This window comes from Physeter macrocephalus, unplaced genomic scaffold, assembly GCF_002837175.3.
Source record: "Physeter macrocephalus isolate SW-GA unplaced genomic scaffold, ASM283717v5 random_1625, whole genome shotgun sequence".
NCBI classification, from domain to species: Eukaryota; Metazoa; Chordata; class Mammalia; order Artiodactyla; family Physeteridae; genus Physeter; species Physeter macrocephalus.
In genome coordinates this window covers 2,413-25,000 of record NW_021146493.1, presented here as the reverse complement: position 1 = coordinate 25,000, position 22,588 = coordinate 2,413, and the positions used below count along the sequence as shown (strand labels likewise).

General features: G+C 56.8%; 2 protein-coding genes across 4 annotated transcripts; one reads left to right on the top strand and one right to left on the bottom strand.

The window, feature by feature from the left end:
- Positions 1–2,078: 2,078 nt before the first annotated feature.
- On the top strand, positions 2,079–22,442 carry LAT2 (linker for activation of T cells family member 2). 3 transcript variants are annotated; one of them, XM_028486704.2, is made up of 13 exons: positions 2,079–2,099; positions 2,319–2,444; positions 2,895–2,934; positions 6,941–6,984; positions 7,168–7,228; positions 7,456–7,493; positions 7,778–7,813; positions 7,894–7,924; positions 8,479–8,534; positions 9,612–9,674; positions 9,964–10,035; positions 10,495–10,615; positions 21,914–22,442. In XM_028486704.2, exons 2-12 carry the CDS (start codon positions 2,348–2,350, stop codon positions 10,596–10,598), a joined length of 642 nt encoding a protein of 213 aa, XP_028342505.1. In that variant the 5' UTR covers positions 2,079–2,099; positions 2,319–2,347; the 3' UTR covers positions 10,599–10,615; positions 21,914–22,442. The 3 variants fall into 3 exon arrangements, with proteins under 3 accessions (XP_028342505.1, XP_007100044.1, XP_028342504.1); XM_007099982.2 differs by lacking the exon at positions 21,914–22,442 and adding an exon at positions 12,786–13,573; XM_028486703.2 differs by lacking the exons at positions 2,079–2,099; positions 2,319–2,444; positions 2,895–2,934; positions 21,914–22,442 and having other exon boundaries at positions 6,429–6,984; positions 10,495–10,610.
- Positions 14,582–19,444, bottom strand: LOC114485382 (replication factor C subunit 2-like). Its single transcript, XM_028486706.2, has 5 exons — positions 19,166–19,444; positions 18,853–18,918; positions 17,997–18,077; positions 16,691–16,804; positions 14,582–15,317 (listed from the first exon to the last, which is right to left on the bottom strand). The coding sequence occupies exons 1-5, from the start codon at positions 19,427–19,429 to the stop codon at positions 15,207–15,209; spliced, it is 636 nt and encodes a 211-aa protein (XP_028342507.1). The 5' UTR covers positions 19,430–19,444; the 3' UTR covers positions 14,582–15,206.
- Positions 22,443–22,588: the final 146 nt, after the last annotated feature.

The window sequence follows — 22,588 nt, the reverse complement described above, 5'->3', positions numbered from 1 at the left end:
CCCACAGGGACCGTGATGATGGCAAGTACAGCGGTCACAGCCAGCCGTGCCCCTCCAGCCGGCACTAGCACCTTACAGGCGTCCTCTCGACGCTGGGCCTCAGATGACAAACCTGAGTGTTGAGTGTCATTCTTTCCCTCGTTTAACAGAGGGGTGGCCGGAGGCCGGTGACACTGGGATTCAACAGCTGGGGCAGAATTTGTGTCCTCACGCTCCCCTCCCTTCCCTCACCCAGTGCCAGGTGGACGGAGACGCCAGGTGGGTGGGATGCCAGGTGGGTGGAGATGCCAGGTGGGTGGGCTGCTGGGGGCATGCCGTGTGTGCTGCCCATCCCAGCAGCAGGGCCGGGAAGCCAGAGGGCTTCCTGATGGTCGGGGTCCTCTGGGAGGGAGGGCAGCAGAGCTCAGCAGCCCGGGTCGCAGGGCCTTGAATGCCAAGCTGAGGGTGTGGACTTGCTCCTGGCGTCTTCAGCAGACCCCGGCGGTGGCCAGTGCTGGACCCTTGTCCCAGGGGTGCAACCCTCCCATGTGTCTGTGCCTGAACCTCCTCTGGGGCAGAAAGAGTCTCTGTCTTGACCAAAGGACAAAGATGTCAAGCGTGGGAGCTCAGGGGAACTGTCCAAACCAGCCAGCTGGAAATCAGATCCTCAGCAAGTTTCTCTTCCGGAAGCCCCAACCGTGAACCAGGCTGGACGTGTTTGTCCTCCCAGCGACTCTTTGAGGAAGGCCCTGGGTTGATCCCAGTCTTATAGATGAGAAAACTGAGGCCCAGAGACCCTGAGGCACAGGCAGGCTTCCCCTCTTCAAGGCCAGGCGCTCCCAACCTCACCAGCCTGAGACGGACTTGGGCCTTGGCTGGAGGCCCGGGAGGGAGGCAGCCCCGGGGCAGAACGAGGTCGGGGCGGGGAGGGGGGAGGGTATGCTGCCTGGGAGGGCAGTGCCCAGGCTCCTAGATCCCCTCGGACAACCTCCTGGGGTGACCAGGTCATCCTCTCTCCTCGTGTGGAGACCACCGGGTCATGAGGTTTGGGAATGGTCATGTCTCCGCTGACTCACTTGGCGTTTGGGGGAAGGAGAGGTGACTTCTTCATCACGGGCCCCCGACCGGGGCTCGGCCCTGCACGGAGATTCCTTGTCACCTTTGCTACGGGGATTCAGGAAGCTCAGAGTGGTGAGGGCGACGGCTGGGTGCAGTGCAGGCCTCTGGGGAGCCCGGGGCAGGAGGCAGGCAGCACAAAGCTCAGGTCTCCCCAAGCCTTGCCCTCCGCAGCTGGGAAGCGGGGAGAAGCCTCCTCCCGGGTGGCCGAGGCAGGAGGAACAGGTGTTCACCGAGGGGACACTCAGTAGCGTGGGACCCCCGGCTGCCCTCAGCTCTGTCACTGGCATTTGCAAGGGGGCTGAGTCTCTTTATAGTTGTCACGATTCTCCTTGGAGGGCCCCTCAAGAGGGCTGTACTCACCAGGCCCTCCTGTGAGGGTGCCTGTGGCTTTGCTGAGGCCTGGCAGTCACAGCGGGGCCCCGAGGCTGGGACCGGCCACTGACCCAGAAGCAGCCTTTTAGCCCCACCTCCCAGCACGTCCCACCACCAGCCACCAAGGTCCATCTGCCCAGACGCCCTTCTTTCCCTCCTGGTCTCAGGCCCACCTCCTCCAGGAAGCCTTCCTGACCTCCCTCCTTCCGGCACCCAGGGCAGGAGGAATCTGGGCAGATGGGTGTTTTAGGGATGGAAATCCCACCCTCAGCTTCCCCAGAGGCCAGGGGTGGGAGCGGAGAACCACCCAAGGGTCGATGGGGGCTGCCAGGGGCTCCCAGGCAGAAGGGGCCATGGCCCCTGAGGTTGGGGAATAAAGTTGGGTTGGCGGGAGGCAACAGGATGCAGTAGGCGGAGCCAGCGTTAGGGTCTGGAGGCTGGAGTTCAAATCCTCTTTTTCCCCTTAGCAGCTGTGGGATCTCTGGCTTCCGTTTTTCTGTTTGTGAAATGGCTCGAGCCTCTCCCTCAAAGGGCAGTTGGGGGGACTAAGCGAAGACGTGTGTGGGAGTGTGCACATACATGTGGTGCTGTCTGGCGGGTCTCCAGAACCTTCCAGCACTTGTCAAGAGGTGATGATGGCCCTGGGAGCCCGGGGTGCGGGTCGGGGGTCAGATGGGGGAACAGGGCTGGCTCTGTCCCCGCCTGGTCCCAGAGCAGGGAGGGGAGGGGAGGTGATGCTGGGCTCAGCTGTGGGGTTGGCAGGGGACAGTGGGGGCCAGAACCCTGGGGTTCCTGGAGGGGGCGGCCCTGCAGCCTCCACCCCGGCTCACAGTGCCCCCACGTTGCAGCCCTGCAGGAAGAGTGGCCAGGAGCGGACATGGGCGCGGACCCGGAGCTGCTGTGGCCGGGGGCGGCCCTACTGCTGCTGCTGCTGGGGGTGGCGGCCGGCCTGTGTGCGCGCTGCTCCCGCCCAGGTAAAGGCTGGGGTCACGGGTGCCAGCGAGGAGCCGGCGGGGTGCCCAGCCAGCCACTTGGCTGCAGTCGGAGGGGGCAGTCAGATACGCCTCAGGAGGCAGAACTGAACCCCGGGGGCCTGGGTTTCTCCTCTGAAGACAATGGCTCTGGCTCACTGGGGGCTTCGGTTCTGCTGGGTCAAGGGCATGTGTCTGGGGCCGATGGACTGCGCTGGACAAGCGTGGGGAGAGGGGCTGGGCTGCCTGCGTCCGCCTTCTCCACGCTCTGCGTTCCTAAATAAATGGTGAGCACCCCCCGCCAGTGTCAGGTGGCCCCCAGTGATTGGTGGCTTAGCCCGCACGTCCGGTCTGAGGCCTGCACAGGGCACAGGGGAGACAAGATGGTTGGGCCTCGGATTTCAGTTCCCACCGGGCCCCGGGACGCTTGCTAATCTGGTCCTGTTCTTGCAGGTGCAAAGAGGTCCGAGAAAATCTATGAGCAGAGGAGCCTGTGAGTGTCTCAGTGTCCCCAGCCCGGTGGCGCTGTGTCCCCTGGGCATGGGTGGCCATGTGGGCATCCCCTCGGGCACCGCCACGCCCCACCCCTAACCCTTCACTCACACCTCCTCCGTGCTGGGCCCTAGTGGGTTCTAAGCAGTTAGGGGAGGGGGAGGGGGTGCCCAGGGGCTGTCCAGACGCGGGCCCAGCCTGGTCGGGGAGGGGTCTGGGAGGAGGGGATGCCACACTCCCGCTAGCCCAGGAGCATCTCCAGAAACCCCTGCGGTGGCCCCAGCCCTGGGGAGCGCGCTGTGCCGGTGCTGGGGGTCGACAGAGGAATCCCACCCTCCCGGGGCAGTTGGCGGGGGGACAGAGACCGGGCGCTGTGTCCGAGTCTCCCCTGGAAAACACCAAAGGACCTCAGGGGAGGATATGGGTGTGAAACTTGGGGGAGCAGGGAAGGCCTCCTGGAGGAGGCGGGAGGGATTTTAAGAGAGAAAGAAGGCGAAGGGGGACATCCAGAGAGAGAGGGAAGGGTGTGGGCATTTGCCGATGTCGGGCCGGGGTGGACACTGTCTTGGGGGTGAGGTGGTCGCTGTGAGCATGTCTTGAGAGAGATCAGCTGAATGCGGAGGAAGAAGAGTCTTGACTGTGGAGAGGGGCCTTGGCCTTTGTCCTAAGGGCCAAAGGGAGCCACGGGAGAGCTGGAAGCAGGGCAGTGGGGGTGAGATGAAATGGGGCCACTGCCCCCAGGCAGAGTGGCAGGACCTGGGCAGGAGGGAATTCCAGGCACCTTGGGGACAGGCTGGCCGTTCTGTGAGCCCTGGGAGGGTCAGCAGTGCTGGGCGCTGCAGATCGGGGGGCGACCCAAGAGCAACTCGAGGCAGGAGGGCAGCAGCCAGTGGCGTCCTCACGGTGCCCGGTGGAGGGCTCTAAGACCTGCGTGCACACACGTGCACAGGCCTGCACGCCCACTCGCACCCACAGGCTCCCCCAGCACTCGCTCATGCGTGCACTTCTCACAAGCACGGCACTTGCTTGCACGCCTGGGCAGGCACTCACATACAAACTCACACACACACACCCTCTCTCATTTCCTTTTGCAACTGAAAAACCACAGTGAGATTTGAAAATAGAATTTTCCCATCCATGCCCACTCCTGGGGCCGGGGCTGGACCTTCCCAGGCTTTTGGGGCCACGTGGTCCTCTGGCTCGCCAGCCCATAACCTCCACCAGGGCTGGGCTGGGCTCCCCTGGTGGCCACCCACACCCCTGCCCCAGGGCTAGTTCCTCAGTATCTTCCCTCTCCCCTCCTCCCTTAGTCCCTGCCCACTCCAGGCCCCTGATTAATCTTAGAACTGAAGACAGAGGCACAAGTTAAGCCTCCTCATGTGGGAGGTGGGAAAACTAGGCCTAAGTGGGAGGAGGTGGGAGGGGAGACTTGGGCTCTCCCCACCTCACTTGGGTTCAGTCCTATCAGCCTGTGTGTGCCAGGCCCAGCTCCTGCATCATTTCCTCTGGGAAGCCATGCCTGACTCTCTTCTGTGGATTTAGGGCATCATTCCTAAATCAGATCACTCTGACCCCCAGCCCCCCAGGCTGGAAGGCTGGGGCAGGTCACCATTCTGGTCCAGGGGAGGAACCCAAAATGGTTTAATGATTAGCTAATCTGATCCACTATCCTTAGCAGTGGCTTTCATTCCCAAGGGCATTTCATGGTCCAAAGTGGCAGCTAGAGCTCCAGCCCTCATCTCTGCCTTCCAGGCAGTAGTAAGAATGAAGGAGAAGGACAGAAATGGGGCATCCCAGTTAGCAGTGCCTCCTTAAAGGAGTTTTCCTGAAAGCCCAACAACCTTGGCTTTGCATTTCATTAACCAGAATTATATGGTCACACATAAATGCAAGGGAGGCTGGGAAATATAGCCTTTTTTTAAAAATTGAGGTAACACTGGTTTATAACATTATATAAGTTTCATGTGTACGACATATTCACATGCCACAATGTAATAGTCAGCACACCATTACACTTCATAGAATACTATGTCCAGTGACAATACCTGTAATAATGAGCTAATAGCAGCCTTGAGCACTCAGGGAGGAAGGTGTATGAATCATTGAACAGACCCAACCATTACTTTTTAATTTTTTTTAGTTTAAAAATTATTTTATTGAGGTTACACTGATTTATAACATTATATAAGTTTCATGTGTACGACATTATATTTCTACTTCTGTATACCCTACATCGAGCTCACCAACAAAAATTTAGTTTCCATCTATCATCATGCAGTTGATCCCCTTAACCCATTTTGCTCTCCCCCACCCCTGGTAACCACAGGTAACCACTATTCTGTTCTCTGTATCTATGTGTTTGTTTTTGTTTGGTTTGTTCATTTATTTTGGGTTTTTTTGTTTGTTTGTTTTTTATATTCCACATATGGAATCATACAGAATTTTTCTTTCTGTTTGACTTATTTTACTTAGCATAATTCCCTCAAGGTCCATCCATGTTGTCACAAATGGCAAGATTTCATCTTTTTTATGGCTGAATAGTATTCCAGTGTGTATACATACCACATCCTCTTTATCCATTCATCTGTCGATGGGCACTTAGGTTGTTTCCATGTCTTGGCTATTGTACATAGTGCTGCAATGAACATACGGGTGCATATATCTTTTCAAATTAGTTATTTTGTATTCTTTAGATAAATACCTAGAAGTGGGATTGCTGGCCCATATGGTAGCTCTATTCTTAGTTTCTTGAGGCATCTCTATACTGTGTTTACAGTGGCTGCACCAGTTTACATTCCCCTCAAGAGTGCCCAAGGGTTTCCTTTTCTCCACATCCTCGCCGACCCTTGTTATTTCTTGTCTTTTTGATAATAGTCATTCTAACAGGTGTGAGGTGTTACTTCATCATGGTTTTGATTTGCATTTATTTCCCTCATAATTAGTGATGTTGAGCAGCTTTTCATGTGTCTGTTGGCCATCTGTATGTCTTCTTTGGAAAAGTGTCTGTTCAGTTCCTCTGCCCATTTTTTAGTCAGGTTGTTTTGTTGTTGTTGAGTTGAGTTAATTATATATTATATTATAAGGGATATTAACCCCGTATTGGATATATCATTGGCAAACACCTTCTCCCAATTGGTAGGTTGTCTTTTTGTTTTGTCGATGATTTCCTTTGTTGAGCAGAAGGTTTTTAGTTTGATGTAGTCCCATTTATTGGGAAATACAGTCCTTTGGATGGGCATGTGGCTGTCTAAATAAAAATCAGGGTTCTGGGCTTCCCTGGTGGCGCAGTGGTTGGGAGTCCGCCTGCCGATGCGGGGGACGCGGGTTCGCGCCCCGGTCCGGGAAGATCCCACGTGCCGCGGAGCGGCTGGGCCCGTGAGCCATGGCCGCTGAGCCTGCGCGTCCGGAGCCTGTGCTCCGCAACGGGAGAGGCCACAACAGTGAGAGGCCCGCGTACCGCAAAAAAAAAAAAAGAAAAACAAAAAGAAAAACATCAGTGTTCTGTTTCAAAGGAAGAAAGTGATGGTTAGATACCTGGCTGTGTCTGCTAAGCCTTGAAGTTGCCTCATCAGTTTCTGGGGAGTAAATGGCGTGTGTGAACAACTCAAGAGGACCGTGCTCTCTTAGGAATGTTAAACACTCCTGGGACGGCAGGTGGTGCGAGCGCCTCTTTGTTGCTCCTGGCTGAACTCACTGCCAGGTCCCTGAGCAGCTGCCCCAGCCCTGCCCACAGACTCTCCTGGGCATCTCCGGGGGTCCTGGGGAGGCTCTGTGGGGGCAAATGTCTGGCTGGCAGCTGGCTCCAGCCCAGGGCCATGTGAGAAGTGTGGGCACGCGGTGGGCAGGCAGGGGTGCATCAGGAAGCCCTGGATCTGAGTCCTGGGGGGCTGGCAGCCCCTCCTCACTCTCGCCCTGGTCTGTCCCTCCCTGTCCGTCTGTCCTGTCCCTCTGTCCCTGGGGCTGTGGGAGGCCAGGCCCTGGCTCAGCACAGCTCCATGCGTTTCCAGGCAAGGGAAGCAGCAGAAGTTTGCAGCGGCCCGGACCTATACCTGTGAGTCCCCAGACAGAAGGGTCCAGGGCTGGGCTCGGGATTGGGAGTGTCCACATCAAAGTCCCTTTCGTCCCCATTGTTCTGAGGCTGTGGCCAGGCCTGATCTAGTGGGGTGATGGGGTGAGGGGGCTGTGCTGGGCAGCTGGCCTGGGGGCCCAGCCAACACCCCGTCCACCTTTGCAGTGGTCAGGGAGGCCTGGCCAGGGCCCCTGGTGGACACGGCCTCCAACGCGGCATCAGCAAGGTAGGAAGGAGCCCCTACCCCAGCCCCACGGGAGGCGATGAGGTGGGCCCCGGGGTCCCTACCTGGCTGAGCCCAGGCCAAGACCTTGCTCCTTCCTCGGACCTCAGAGCCCCAGTTCTGATTCTGAGGGCCCTACCGGGGGGCTGTGGGACTGTGGCCTCCAGACCCCCAGGAAACCCGGGGCCTTCTCCCAGCCTCTCCTCAGCCCCTGCCCCACTCCCGTGCAGGAAGGACAAGCTGCTGCAGTTCTCCCCCAGCCTCGAGGGTGAGTGCCCTGGGACACAGGGTTGGGGGCAGGCGCGAGGTGGGACCGAGGCAGGTGAATACCTGGTGGGACAGGTACTGAGCAGGAGGCCTTCCCAGAGGAGAGACACTGTGAGCTGGGCTGGGAGGCCTGCCGGGGCTGGCCCAGCACGGGAAGGGGACGGAGAGCAGGTGTGAGGGCGTGAAGATTGGAAACACCTAGGCTTCTTCAGGTGGTCACAGCTGGTGGCGGGGGGGTGTGCTGGGGAACCAGCATTGAGCCAATGGGCCTGGCCTTTCTTCCAGATCCTTCATCCTCCAGGTACCAGAACTTCAGCAAAGGTAGGTGGGCTCCGCGGTGGTGGGGGCCGCAGTGGGGCATACAGCCCGCGCTCAGGCCTGATTCTCTCCTCCTCCTGCAGGAAGTAGACGCAGATCAGATGCAGCCTACATGTGAGCGGGCTTCTCCGGGCCCTGGCCACCCCCTCGCCTCGCTGCCTGCCCTGCCCGCAGCCTCCTTACGCGAGAAAGGCCTCCTGCCCTGGAACCCGCTGGCCCAGGCAGGCTCTCCGTAGCACTGTTTCCTTCAGACGACCCTAGCTTTGGGGGGGCTGAGGACAGGGACAGGAAGGAGACCTGCTCTGTTTGGGGATGGGGAAGTCCGTCGGGGGGGCCTCATCCTGCACCACCCGGTCAGAGACGAGTTCCACCGACCCTCAGAGAGGAAGGGCCCTCAGGACGTCCCCTCATCTCACAGTTGGGCAAACTGAGGCCCAGGGCAGGAGGTAACTTGCGTAAGGCCACACGGTGAGGTGGCTGGAGCCAGGGCGGCTCAGGGGTGCAGGGAAACAGGGTGGGAGGATGAGGGGGGGGACCATGGCAGGGCCCCCGAGGGCTCCAGGGGCAGTGACGGCCGGAGCAGCCCCGGCCTCGCTGCCCGATCACGAAGCTCCCGGCCCGACCATGGGCCTGCCCAGCAGTTGGTGCTGTGTCTGTTTTCTTGCCAGCCACCCCTTCGCCAGGGACTATTTCGATTGTGGGCGGTTCCAGAAGCCCCCGGAAGGTGAGGCAAAGGTCGATGAGAGGGGAGGGAGGAGGTGGCCTGGGAGCGCAACTTCAGAAGTCACACCCCCGGGGCGGGGCCAGAGGTGGGGGGAGGATGTAAAGCAGGAGGCCAGGCCTAGGTTTAGGTGGCTGGAGGAGGTTGGGTGGGGGCACCTGGGGGAGGCTGGCACTCTGCGCAGGAGCCAAGGTGCAGAGGAGGGAAGGGATGGGCGGGAAGAAGGGGTAGGGGGCCCAGAGGGGAGCTGAGGGCAGGGGCAGGGGGCAGGCCGGTCCCCTTGTCATCCAGGCCCCTCTCAAGGCTGGGCACGCAGGGGACCTTGAAGGAAGGCCCTGGACCCGTCAGCCTTGTTGACGAACGCTGAGCCCTGCAGGCTCCGAGGATGCTGGCACCCTTTGTTAAGAGCAAAGGTGCCCCTAACACCTTTGCTCTACAGAAAACTGAGGACTGCGGGTGGGCAGTGCCTGCTGAGAGGTGCACAGGGCTGGGCTCCTGCCTGGGCCGGGCTGGGGTGAGAGGGGGGGTCCTTTTCTCCCCGCTGCGTTTCTAAATTGGGGAGAGGCCCTCACTTCTCAGAGCCTCTTCGACACAGATGGACGCAGGGTGGGGTGGTGTTTAGAGCTCAGCTTCCCCGTTGGGGGGTGGGGGGAATGCCGGGGTACCAGGCTCTGATATGCCACAACCAGCCTAGGCCCCCAGACAAAGGATCCTCAGCCCACCCCACTGCCTGAAGGGTTAGGCAGGTGCCTGTCTCCTGGGCCCCCAGCGGCTCTCCCTGTCCCTCTTTGCCCCATAGAGATGGGCCTCCCTTCTCCAACTGTCCCTCGTGGGCCTGATTGCAGCCCCACCCCCTAATCTCCCCTCCCCAGGGCATTCAGGGGAAGACAGAGAAGGAGCCCAGGGTGGAGTCTGCTGGAGCCAGGCCAGCGCCCATTAAGAAGCTTGTCCAGGAGAATGTTCGAGGCCCCGGGGGACTCAGAGGGCTGGGGGCTTGATGAGACAGAGGGAGAGAGGAAGGGCCAGGCCTGTCGGGCAGGGCCCACCAGCATCCTGTGCCCTCTCCTCTCTCGCTGGCAGATGAAGATGACACCAATTCCTACGAGAACGTGCTCATCTGTGAGCCAAAGAAAACCGAATCAGGTGAGGCTGCCCCCCCCCCGGAGCAGGGCAGGGAGGCAGGCCTCCTAGGCCAGGCCCGCCTGCCCCGCTGAGCTCTGAAGTCCCTGCTGCTCGTTCACCAATATCAGACCCTGTGTCCCGGGAGGAGTCCCCACCAGTCCTGGGCTCTCCCTCCCTCCCTCGAGGGGGCTGCCCAGCACGAGGACGCAGGCTGCCCCTCTGGAGGGGTGGACGTGGCACCTCTCGGGCCTAAGGGCTGGCCATGGTGGCTGCCCCTCTGCCAGCCTCTCTCCCGGTGTTCTCCCTGCAGGGGACGAGGGGTCTGAGGATTATCAGAACTCGGCATACATCCAGCAGTGGCGGGAGTCCAGGAGAGTCGTGGGTATGTGGCCGGAGCCCCGGCGCTCCCAAATGGTCACTTTCAGCAGGCTCAGAGGGGCCAGGCCTGGGACAGACAGTCGAGGGGAAGGGGAGAGAGGGGAGCTTAGGGGATCTGGCCTGGGAGGGCAAGGCGGGGTGGACTCCCCTACGGCCAGTCCAGCTGATTCCACAGCGAAGCTTCTGGCACATCAGCGGCTGCAGAGGCTCGAACTGTGCCAGGACCCCCCCTCAGCAGCACCATGGCCTCCTGAGGTTGGGTCCTCCTGGCCGGCTGCCCATCCAGCTGCACGGACGGCATCGCACTCGCCCTGCTCCCGGGCAGGACACACCTCTGGCAAATCCCAGAGAGGACGGGACAGACACACCATCCAGTGTAGCCTTTCCTGCGGGCTGTGTGGTGGCGGGAACAGGGCTGGGCATGTGCGTGCGAACGCTCTGACCATCTGCCCGCGGGTCGCAGAGACGGTCCCGAGGGAAGCACCTCCCTCCCCGGTAGGAAGCCCAGACGAGGACGGCGGGGAGCCCGATTATGTGAACGGGGACGTGGCAGCCACCAAAGCCTAGAGAAGCCCTGGAGGAAGGTACGGTCCAGGGTGGGGGGCCGCACAGGCCTAAGGGGCTGCACTCCAAGGGAGAAGCAGAGAGCTGGGGCTGGAGGAGCCACAGCAGGGACGGTGGGGCAGCCCCCATGGATGCTGAAGCAGGGTGGCTCCTCGGGGTGCTGGGACGCCGCCCTGGGTGCCGGGCCTCCCGAGCAGTCCCTACCCACCCCCCACTCCTGTGGCTGGTGTGGGAGCTGACAGATCCACGGCGGACACCAAGCCTCCGGCCCAGGGGGTGTCAGGCAGGGCAGGCTGGTGAGTCATGGGGTGAGGAGGTGGGCTCTGGGTGGGCCTCCGCAACCTTGGGCGAGAGACTTCACCTCCCTCGACCCATTTCCTCGCTTGCAACCTGGAGCTACTGGGACCTGTGTCTTAGACAACACACACAAGGCACTGCACGGAAAGCAGGACCAGCTGGACTCAGGGACGGGGCGGGGTCGGGAGGCAATGGTGCCAAGCGCTCACGCACGCCATCTCTTGGCGCCCCCAAGGCTCGGAGCGGACAAGCCACCTGCCCGAGGTCCCACTTAGAGGGAGTAGGAGGAGGGAACGGTCCCCCAAGGGCTCAGATGTCGGAGCCCAGGCCCTGCCTCACGGGGAGCAGGTCGACCCGAGGGCCTCGGAAGGCTGCCCCGAGTCCCGATCTGGGGGACACGGGCAATCGTCCCAGTGGGCGGCCGGTCTGGGCCGTTTGAGAACAGCAGCAGGGTCACAGCGGCAGCAGTTGCAGCCCAGCGGGCAGAGCGCAGGGTTCACTCACTCACCCAGCACCTAGCGGGCGCCTGCCAGGGCAAGTCCTGCCCGAGGGCCTGGGGACACAGTGATGAACGGAAGACATACAATCCCTGTCCGCTTAGAACTTCCGTTCTGGTGGGACAGAGAAGACAGACAACCAGCTGCAAGAGAGGAGGCGAGAAACGCAGCACGTTAGGACGTCAGGGGCGGGGCGGGGAGAGGCGGCGCCGTGATTTGAGCCGGGAGGCAGCGCAGCCTTTCTGAGCTCCCCTCCTCGCCCCTCCGGGGACAGGAAGGACACCCAGGCAGAGGGACTGGCAAGGACCCCCAGCAGGAATCCGCGTCTGGTGCTGTGTGGGGGCAGACAGAGTGATGGGGGCGTCCGCAGCGGTGGAGGGCGGCGGCGGCGGGAGGCGTGCAGGGCCAGCGCCTGGGTTTTCCTGAGACGGGCAGGGGAAGGTCTGGAACAGAAGAGTGACTTGTTTCTAAAGGATCGCTGGCGGCCGGGGAGAGACATGAGTGCAGGGGACGCGGGCGGGGCGCTGGGGCTCACTGATGCGCGGGGTGTCGGCTGCCCGGTAGAGCGAGGCCTTGAGGAGGCCGGCGGGGGTTGCCTGAGTAGTGAGAGGGCATCGCTGCCAGCAGCTGAGATCACGGAGGGTACAGGCCGAGCGGGTTTTGTGGGCAGGGCCGGTTTATTTCTGGGCCTGTCAAGTTGGAGATGCCGTGCAGGAGGATGTATGAAACGGGCAGTTAGAGATCTGCGCCTGGATTCAGGGAGAGGCAGGAGTGGAGAGGCTGTGCAGGTTCTTCGGACGAAAGAAACTAAGAGGATGTTGTACGCTGACCAACGATACGGGAGGTTCGAGTCTGGGTCGGCTACGGCTGGCTGGAATTTACACCCGGGACCCCGCACACAGAACGGACTGAACGCCGCAGGCTGGGGCCCACAGCAGCCCGACAAGACTGCAGAGGCCCAATCCCTATATTCTAGCAGGGGGAAGGGCCGCCAGGCAAGGGGGAAGGCGGAGTGGAGTTAGGGCCTGGTACCCCTGTCAGGTCCCTTCTGGGTTCGAGGGGAGAGGACGCAGCTTAATGGTACTGGTCCCAGGACACGTGCGGGGGGAAAGCCGCCAGCTGCTGTGCAGAGGGTGTACCTGCACCGAAGGCACGTCAGAATAACTCGGGCCTCGGCCAGAACCGAGCAGTCAGGATTTCAAACAAAAAGCAGACGCTCCTGGAATAAGAAACATGCTTAAGGCTGCTTGACGGCGGGTCCTCTGCTCACTGGACACACTGACCATCACTGTGTATCCTCCCCGACCCGTGCCGGCTGCTCCGGGGCTGAGGGGACAAAGCGTCAGGCCAGGCAAACCTTTTCCTCTTTAACAAATACTTTTCCTTTTCATTGAAGGAGCCAGGGAACCATATACTGCCTCCCCAGGGTCCCTTCTCCAGAGCTGCTCAACTTCTAGACCCCCTGCGGCTACTCCTGGGCGGGGCACCAATGCACCCTGAGGACCAGCCAGCCGGCCACAGGGCGCCCAGCCCAGGAAAGGATAGTTACGCATGGAGTCACCCTCTGACCGGCTCCCACGGGCAAGGCAGGAGCCTGGGGCCGCGGGCAGCTCCCGCTGTGGTCGGACGCCCAGGACTCAGGACGGTCCATCCCCTTAACCACATTTAAAACATCATGCTACATGGGTGTTCGTGTCCTTTTTTGCTTTGGATTTTGATCCCAAATTGCTTACTAATGTTGGTTGCTGGGATTTTTGTGCGTGATGGATAAGCTTGTACAGTTAATTTATATAGGTGGAGTCGTATTTAATATTCTGCGTTTCAGAGTAGAGGTTGCGTCTATCTTGTCTCCTGTAAGCATTACATGTACTTAACTTCAGCAGAGTTACGGGGAGCCCTGGCGCTCTTTCTTTGGGCCTCTGTTGACTGAATCAGAGATGAGGCCATGGCCACCTTCATGACCCTTCAGCAGGAGCGTCTGCTGTGGACAGAGCACATCACGGTTCTGGGGAAGGGGCAGGCGGAGTGGAGTGGCCTGGAGCCTCAGCTGATTGGGTAGAAACAGGACCGTCTCATGGGAAGGACGAGGTCCAAGGGACCTTCTGAGTCAGAGAAGCCAGAGTCAGGGAAACAAAATGCCTTCTCCACTCCAACCGAAACATCTCAATAAACCGTTCTAGTTTAAGGGCAGTGATTCTCCTGTCTGCGTTCCCTGCTTCACGTAGAACCTTCTAAGGCAATGAAAGTCAGGCTTCTTGTTTCATAGAAAGGGACCCTGAGGCCTAGAGAGACAGAAGGCTGGGGACAAGAACTTGGTCCCTGAGTCCAACCCTCTTTCCAGATGCTGCACCGATTCTATGAGACGAAGTTAATGCTGCAAGTTAGGAAATTAGAAGAAAAAAACATCTAGAACACAGCTGTTGGCCACTTGTCCCTTCACACCCCGCAGTCCTGGCCTCACGACGCGGAGAGGACAGCTTAGGCCTGAGCACAGGTGTGGTGGGTCTGCAGTGAGGCTCCAGCGGAAGGGGGTCCTGCCCCACCGTCGCTGAGTGTGGGAAGCTGGGGTCTCACTTGCACAACGGGCACAAGCATCCCTTCGCCTCATAAGGATCCCAAGGCTCCAGACAAAAAAATAAGATTGAGAAGGTAGGGAATTCCCCTGGTGGTCCAGTGGTTAGGACTCGGCGCGTTCACTGCAGGGGCCTGGGTTAGATCCTTGGCTGGGGAACTAAGATCCCGCAAGCCGTGCGCCGGGAAAAAAAAAAAAAAAAAAAAAAAAAAAAAAAGATTGAGAAGGTGTGCCAAAGTATTTTTGTAAAACTTCACCCTGCAGTTTCTGAGGACCTTAATTTTTTTTCCCCCTCTTAATCAAAACCCTAACCGCAAAGAACCAGTGACCTTGGAGCCTTTCCTGTATCCGTTCAACAACGTGGTCTGGACACGTGTCTAACCCTGCCTGGGATTTGCTTCAGAACAATCTGGGATTGGGGTAGGATGCTGGTGCTGGGGTAGGGTACAGAGGAAACAAGACTGGCCACGTGTTGGTAAAATTGTTAAGATGGATGATGAGTATGTGGAAGTTCACTGTACCATGCTCTGTTTTATGTACAATTGATATTTTTTCATAATTTTTTTTCATAAATTTTAAACATGGAAAAAAATAACACCTTGCCAAAAAAGAAAAAGCAATTCTACAAACTAAGGCAAAATTCACTGGGAAATTCTAAAGCAAATGAGTGCACCCGTTTGCACAGAGAAGGCGACCTGGTGGGAGGGTCCCCTATGCCTGTCTGCACCATCCTCCTCCGTGATCCTTGCCAAGTCCTTTCTGAAGGGCTCAGGGCCCCGGGCTGTTCTGAGAAGCTGATAAATTACACCAAACCCTGCCTCACCCTGTGGGATTGTCCTCTAGGCTTCCAGAAAAATTGAGATTAGCCTGTCCAGTCTATTATCGAAATCACCTTGCTACCTGTAGGACGCTAGGGGCGTATACACAGAGACAGGAAGCCAGCTTTCCTTGTGGCTTTGCACCGCCACCTTTCTGCTGACAAAGCTGTACGGTTTTATTACTAAAATGCCAACACGTGCACAGATCAGGTACTGGGCCCTGGAGGGTCTCTGGGGCCTTTCCATATGCTGTCACCCCACCACGAGTCTGAGGCTGAGGAGCAGGGGGGGACGTACTGGAAGCAAGGTGACGGCCAGGAAGATGCACTCCAGGGCCGTCCAAGGCAGCACTTTTTCCGAATCAGAAGGCTGTGACTCCTGCCTCTCAGTGACGAGGACTCATAACCCGGCGAATGAGTTCTCTGCTCTAACTGGCAACCGGGGCCATTGTCTTCTGACACAGCCTGGCCAGGAGCCCTGCCATCTGCAGAAGGGAGTTCACACCTTCCGCTATTTTCATATGAGTGTATCCAATTTCCTGAGGAAAAAAAAATCAAATTTAAATCTGGTTAATAAGTGAGGGAAGAAGTTTAGTTTTTAAAATCTGAACATCTAAACGAACGGTTTGCTCAGAATTGATGCAGTGAACTCAAACTCCAGCTGGAAAATGAATTCTGAGAAGTTCAATTTATTTCCTAAAAGGATGCTGATATTTCTTTGACAGGTACTGCTAAGAAAAAGAAAAAGGGAAAAAAAAAAAAAAAAAAAAAAAAGCCAGACTGGGAGGAAACATTTGTAACACACATATCTGACACAGGACTTGCAACCAGAATATATAAAGAACTCTCAAAATGCAGTAATAAGAACACAAACAACCCGATTTGAAAATGGGTACACTTAGACACTTCCTCAGAGAAGACCGACCATGGATGTCAAAGGAGCACGTGAAAAAGTACTCGACATCATTAGTTATTGGGAAATGCAAATTAAAGCCATAATGAGATACTACTATACACCTATTAGAATGGCTTAAAAAAGACCAGCTGAGCATTTCAAGTGCTGGCCAGAAGGGGGATCGCCTGGAACGCTCACAGATTGCTGATGCAGAGGCAGAACGCTATAGCCACTTTGGAAAAGTTGGGAAGTTTCCCATAAAGTTAACCCTTCAATTACCATTCAACCGAGGAATCTCACTCCTGGGAAGTTACCCAGGAGAAATGAAAACTGGGGTTCATGTTCACACCAGTTCACGTATACAAATGTTTATAGTGGTTCTATTGTCACCAAAATCTGGAAACTCAAATGTCCTTCAACTGGTGAACAGCAGTGGGACGTCCACACAGGGAACACGACTCAGCAATGAAAAGGAAGGACCCACCGACATAGGCAACAACGTGAACAAATCCAAAATGCACTAAGTGAAGTGAGAGAAGCCAGACTTAAAAGGTTACGTTCTGCTTGATTCCACTTGTATGACCTTCTGGAAAATTCTGTCCCCCAAATAGAAAATAGATCAGTGGTTTCCAGGTGCTAGGGGGACGAGCTGACTACAGAGCGGCCCATACATCTGGGGAGATTACAGAGCTGTTCATATCTTGATTGTAGTGGTGTTTACAAGACTGAATGCTTTTGTCAACAGAACGCACCCAAGAGGCTGAATTTTACTCTATTTAAATTACACCTCAATTAATCTCACTTAAACAACAAACAAATAAATACCTCTCGCATAAAGAGAGTCATTCCAAGGAACACTAGGTCACTGCCTGGCAGGACTGACTTAAACAAACCCCCAGCCCCCAGGATGACCGGCCACTGACTGAGCAGCTTCCAGGCACCTGGCCTGTGAGTAAAACAAAACCTCAGCGTGGCCCACATTCTTGACGGGAGAAGCATCGCTCTGCTCTCACTAACCTTAATAAACTCCAGTTTCAAGTATTCTGCCATTTGGAAGGTTTTACACACTCGAAAAATGTTGCCAATGATGTCTTCTGGGGAATAGCCAAGATGCCACAGGTGAGCGAGGATCTGGACGAAAGAAAACACACGGAGGCCGTGTGACTCCGGGAACAACAAGGGTACTGGGGGAAGTGAGGTCAAACCCACACCAGTCTCAGGCCTGTCACACAGCTGGGAGCAGACAGGCCATCTGAGACAGCACGAGTGCTTCTGACAATCGGCCCAACGCAGCGGCCCGGCCGGTGGGCTGCACCCTTTAGGTCACGTCGGGTAATCGATCTTCCCGGCAGGCAGAGAGATAGTATCGCAAATGTTTTAAACCATACTGCAGGACGGTCTACCACCGTACCCTGTAACGTCTTTATCCAAGGCTCTTAAAAAGCCTTTTTAATCGTCCCAGTAAGCACCCCAGAGTGTCTGCTATGCTCTCTGAGCTGCCACTCTTATTAATGAACACCCCCGGCACGATTAGGCCTGAACAAACCCTGACCAGGGCAGAGGTGACCGCAGTGGTCTCAGCCTCCTGCCTTCTCAACCCCAGGCCCCAGTTCCAACGCTCACCCCACCCCAACTGCAGGGTCTGGAGTCCTTGGCTCCCTGGGGCAAACGCAGGTGGTGGGGAAGCCCCGTGTCCATAAATCTGACGGCGTCCTTCAGGCCACGTGCCTGGGTCTCCCTGCCTTGCACGCCAGTTTCACGAGAGGTCGAGCTCTGCCCTGAACCCTCTCAGCTTCTAGCTTAGTTTGGTGGCAGCATGGGGAGGGAAACCGGCCGCAATCAGAGCAATGGCCTCAGATCACATCAGTGTCCCCCAGGTGGACTTGAGGGTCACCTACACCCCAACGCTGCCCACTGGAATCTGCTCATAGGACCAGGCTCTGGGTCCCAGGATGCCCATTCCCGGGCTCTTCAGGAAGATAGAGGGGGACAGCTCCCCTCCACAAAGAGAAAGATGGCTTTTCTCTACAAAGCAAGGAATTGGGCTGTTCTTTCCACATGTCCCAGGAGGACAGACTCCTCTTGCAGAGAATATAATTCGAGTAGAAAGGCATGACCTTGAATTCCAGGTCTATTACTTTTAAGCAGTGTGATTTAGAGCAACGAGGTTAGCCTCGGAGCCAGTTTTCTCACCTGTAGAGGGGACCCAACTCCTGGCATCAGTTAAGAAAGAGGCAAAGTACCCAGCACAGGGAGCGCCCTCTCTGCCCGGCTCAAGAAGCGCGAGGTTCCCCCCGAGTCAGGAAACGGGGAGGAGACCCACCTTGTAGGCCTCATCGATACTGGCGCTCACACAGTGCTGTATCATCTCCTTCACCAGCAAGGGGTGGGGCTCGTCACAGACCTGACCAAACAGAAAAGAGAGGCCGGTCTGGGGCTGAGCGGGACCATCCGAGGAGGAGCCCTGGCAGACCCGCGTCTGGGCAACCTAGGTACCCACACCTTCACTTGCTGCGTACACTGAATTCTCCAGCAAACGGAACTGGGTTTGGGAGTGCGCCTCTCTCACCCCCAGAGTCGTCACCAGAGTTTGGTGTCGACCTAGTACGGTGAGGAAAAGCCTCTGACGTGATCATTACAGATTTCTCACACAAGATGAATTCCCAAGAGCCAATGAGGAATGTACGCTCGAGGGGCAGCTTCAAAGCCACGAGTCACCTGTCTTACGTCGCTGGGAAGATCACCTGCCCGGTGGACTCTCTGAATCCACTTAAGAGCTGGGAGGTCTCTGGGGCCCATCTCCCACCTGGACTAGGAACAGGCTTGCCCTGGACACGGCCCCCAGCCTCAGCGTGATCTCGGGCCTGTTCCCTCAGCCCCCAAATGATGAGAACATCTGCGTGCAGGGATGTGTGAGGACCAAACGGGACACACGCGGAAGCCCCGGGCCTGCCGCAGCGGCGGGGCACGCCCGCCACCCACACCACGCCACAGCCAAGCCCCTGCTGCTCTCCGCGGAGGCGGGGAAGCGGAAGTGGACAGAGGGCAACAGGACTGCCCCCCCGCTGCCCCCCGGGGGGCCAGTCTGTGCCCCCCTCCCAACACGCCCACCCGCCCTCCTCTGCTGGCCCCGGCAGGTAAACGGTGCTGTCGACGGTGACGCCCAGGCCAGCCTTTACCTTGAACACGCTCTCACTGTTGATGAAGCCGGATCCCGAGAAGGTGGACTGCAAGTTGTTCAACGCCTGCCGAGGAACAGACACAAGGCCGGGGGATCTTCGGTCTCTGCGCCCCCGTCTCCCCTCTTGGGATCCGGGCTAACCGCGCTACCTGCAGGCCTGCTCCCCACTGGCCTGAGGCCCCACCAGTGTATCGGGTCAACGTTCCCCAGTCTGGCTACGCTCATCCCCGGGCAGCAGTCGCCCCCCTCTCCCCCCAAACGAGGGGTGCGGCAAGCCCGGGGGGCCGGCGCCCGAGCGGTGGCGCACGCACCTGCCTCATGTCACCCTGGGCGGTGAAGAGGATGGCTTCCAGGCCATCGTCCGTGTACGGCACCTTCTCCTTCTCGATGACGCTCAGCAGCCTGGCAAGAATCTGGGCGTCGCTCAGCTTGGTGTAGCGGAGGACCGCGCACCGGGACTGAATGGGCTCTGGACGAGACAGGAAGAGGGTCAGGCTCCCCAGCGAAGCACGGCGTGACCCGGCCGGTCCTCCAGTTACCCGGAAGCGGCCACGCGAGCCACGTGGCCCGGCCATGCTGGCACCACGACCCCTGCCCAGCACTGCTCAAGAGGGACTTGGCAAACAGGGCTCCATTTCAAAATATCAACCAATAGTGGCCTCAGCTAGGACTGCCCAGGCTGACCTTGGCTGGCCAGGGCTTCCAGAAGGGGAAAAGATCCTCCAGGATAGAGACAGCCACGTGCCACAGCCCACAGGAGAGTCAGTGCTGGCCCAGGTGGACTCCTGAACCACCGTGTGTGAGGTACGTCTGGGCCCTTCTGGGCCGGTCACGACCCAGCCAGTCTGGGGTGAGAACAGGGCACCTGCGTGGCTCCTTGAAGCTTCCACGGGAGATTCTGATGCACAGGAGAACCACCAGATGGATGAATGCCGAATTCTGGACGCTATCCCTGACCTTCAGTTCAGACTGTGACAACAGCGTCTCCGTGATCTCCACGCCCCGAGTGGGTCTCTCTCTGATCCATCCTGCTCTGCTGCCCCACTGGCCTTCCTCAAAATGTGTTGATCCGTCACCTCTGCCTGCCCAGGCAAACCCTTCAACTGCCCACCAAGGTCACAGTACAGACCACCTCTGACCCTCCTACATAAAAGCTTCCGCAAACCTCACCCGTCTCTCCTCTCCTAAGCCCGCGTGCCTCCCATGGAAAAGCCGACCTGTGCTCTCCTGGCAGCTCTTCCCACCAAGGATGTCCTTTCCCAGCTTCTTCCCACTTAAATCACAACCGTCATTGAAAAAGCTCTTCTCCCACCCTCCTCCTGGCGGAGCCGGCCCAGACCACCCCAGACTGACGTGACCGCCCCTCCTTTGCTCTCACATACACTTTCAAGGAACATGTTCCCGTTAGTTTACTTGCATTAAAGAAACCAGTTACCTCCCCCGGGGATGCAGTGGACGAATACCACGACCAGGCCCTGGCTCCTCAGAGCTTAGGTTTGCCGGGATAGAGGCGTGAGCATTAACAGGGACCTTCCCACACCCTGGGACAGGGCCATGGAAGAGGCTGGCAGGAACGGCTCCAGGAGCCCAGCCAGAGAGCGATCAGCTCAGTGGAGGTGAGTTCTGAGCTGGGCCTTTAGGGACGAGCTTTCCAGGCCGGAAAGGCAAAAGGCACAGCACATTCAAAGGCAAGAGTGATGAAAGGGCACAGGGTCTTTGGGGAACCGTGAGGCACCGTGCGGCTGCATCACCCAGGGTAGAAGGAGATGAGGCTGCAGGTAATGGGCTCCTGTGTGCTAGGATGGGGGCGCGCGTGGCTGTGTGGGCAATGAGGGACCACTGAAGGGTTCAGTGAGGCAGTGGCAGGGTCAGACCTGTGCTGAGAAGACCCCGGCAGCCAGCTGGTGACTCAGGTGCAGAGAAGCTGCAGGGACACTGCACCAGTGAAGGGGAGACACTGAGGCCAGACCTAGAGTGAGGGAAGGAGGGGTAGGGGCTCAAGACACTGGGGAGGTGGGATGACCTTGGATCTGATTCTGGTGAGGGGCTGGCTGCGGTGGTGAGCAGAAAAGGGAGGGGCTGAGATGGCTCAGGGCTTGCTGGCTTTGGGACGCACCTCCCGCCTTGTGTGAACCCCTGATGGGCAGGGACAGAGCCTCCTACGGGTCTGTAGCCTCCACTGTGCCTTGGGCAGAGGAGATGCTGTGCACATAAAATACTGTGCTCAACATCTGTCCAATGGATGAGACGTTTCAAAGAACAGCTTTCCTAAGAGTTCATTTCAGTTTATCTGAAATCAGGAAGATTCATGACAGAACCTTATTTACATATTTGGCTTATCAGCACAGACAAGAGAAAGACCAATTCGAAACGGGAGTTCTTGGGACTTCCCTGGTGGTCCAGTGGTTAGGACTCCACACTTCCAATGCGGGGGGCATGGGTTTGATCCCTGGTCGGGGAACTAGGATCCCACCTGCCACGCGGCCAAAAAGTAAAAAAAAAAAAGAAGAAACAAAAAAACCACAATGGAATTCTTATCTAAAAGCAATTAATATGCAAACTGCACTAGAAGTTTCCTTTCATAGATTTTGCTCTTTGGAGAAGTGCCAAAAGCTGCGAATTCAGATACACGTCAGAATAAAGCAGCCATAGCCTTCCTCCAAGAAAGCAGAGCTCTCCCTTAACTGGTATAACTCCAGGAGCTAAGGTGAGGTTGTTACTGACAGTTTCAAAAATCAGCTCTGCAGTGATTTGATCATGAACCATTTCCTCTAAAGCTAAGCAATACATTTCTTTAGAGATTTCGTTTACATGGTTCTTATATCCCTTTAGAAATTAAAAAATCAGAATGCTACCTATATATACCAGAAAAATTAATTTCATGAAAAGGGAGGGCCAGACCTTTCTCCACCAATAACTGCAGTTTCAAATCACTAAACAGACTCATCCACGCATAGCCCTATGCAAAATGCACTGGGGGGATGGCTTCACAGGAGAATTCTATCAAACATTTAGAGAAGAGCTAACACCCATCCTTCTCAAACTTTTCCAAAATACAGCAGACGGAGGAACACTCCCAAACTCATTCTACGAGGCCACCATCACCCTGATACCAAAACCAGACAAAGATGTCACAAAAAAAGAAAACTACGGGCCAATATCACTGATGACCATAGATGCAAGAATCCTCAACAAAATACGAGCAAACAGAATCAAACAGCACATTAAAAGGATCATACACCATGATCAAGTGGGGTTTATCCCAGGAATGCAAGGATTCTTCAATATACGCAAATCAATCAATGTGATACACCATATTAACAAACTGAAAGAGAAAAACCATATGATAATCTCAATAGATGAAGAAAAAGCTTTTGACAAAACTCAACACCAATTTATGATCAAAACTCTCCAGAAAGTAGGCATAGAGGGAACCTACCTCAACATAATAAAGGCCACATATGACAAACCCACAGCCAACATGATTCTCAGTGGTGAAAAACTGAAACCATTTCCTCTAAGATCAGGAACAAGACAAGGTTGCCCACTCCCACCACTATCATTCTACATAGTTTTGGAAGTTTTAGCCAGAGCAGTCAGAGAAGAAAAAGAAATAAAAGGAATCCAAATTGGAAAAGAAGAAGTAAAACTGTCACTGTTTGCAGATGACATACTATACATAGAGAATCCTAAAGATGCCACCAGAAAACTACTAGAGCTAATCAATGAATTTG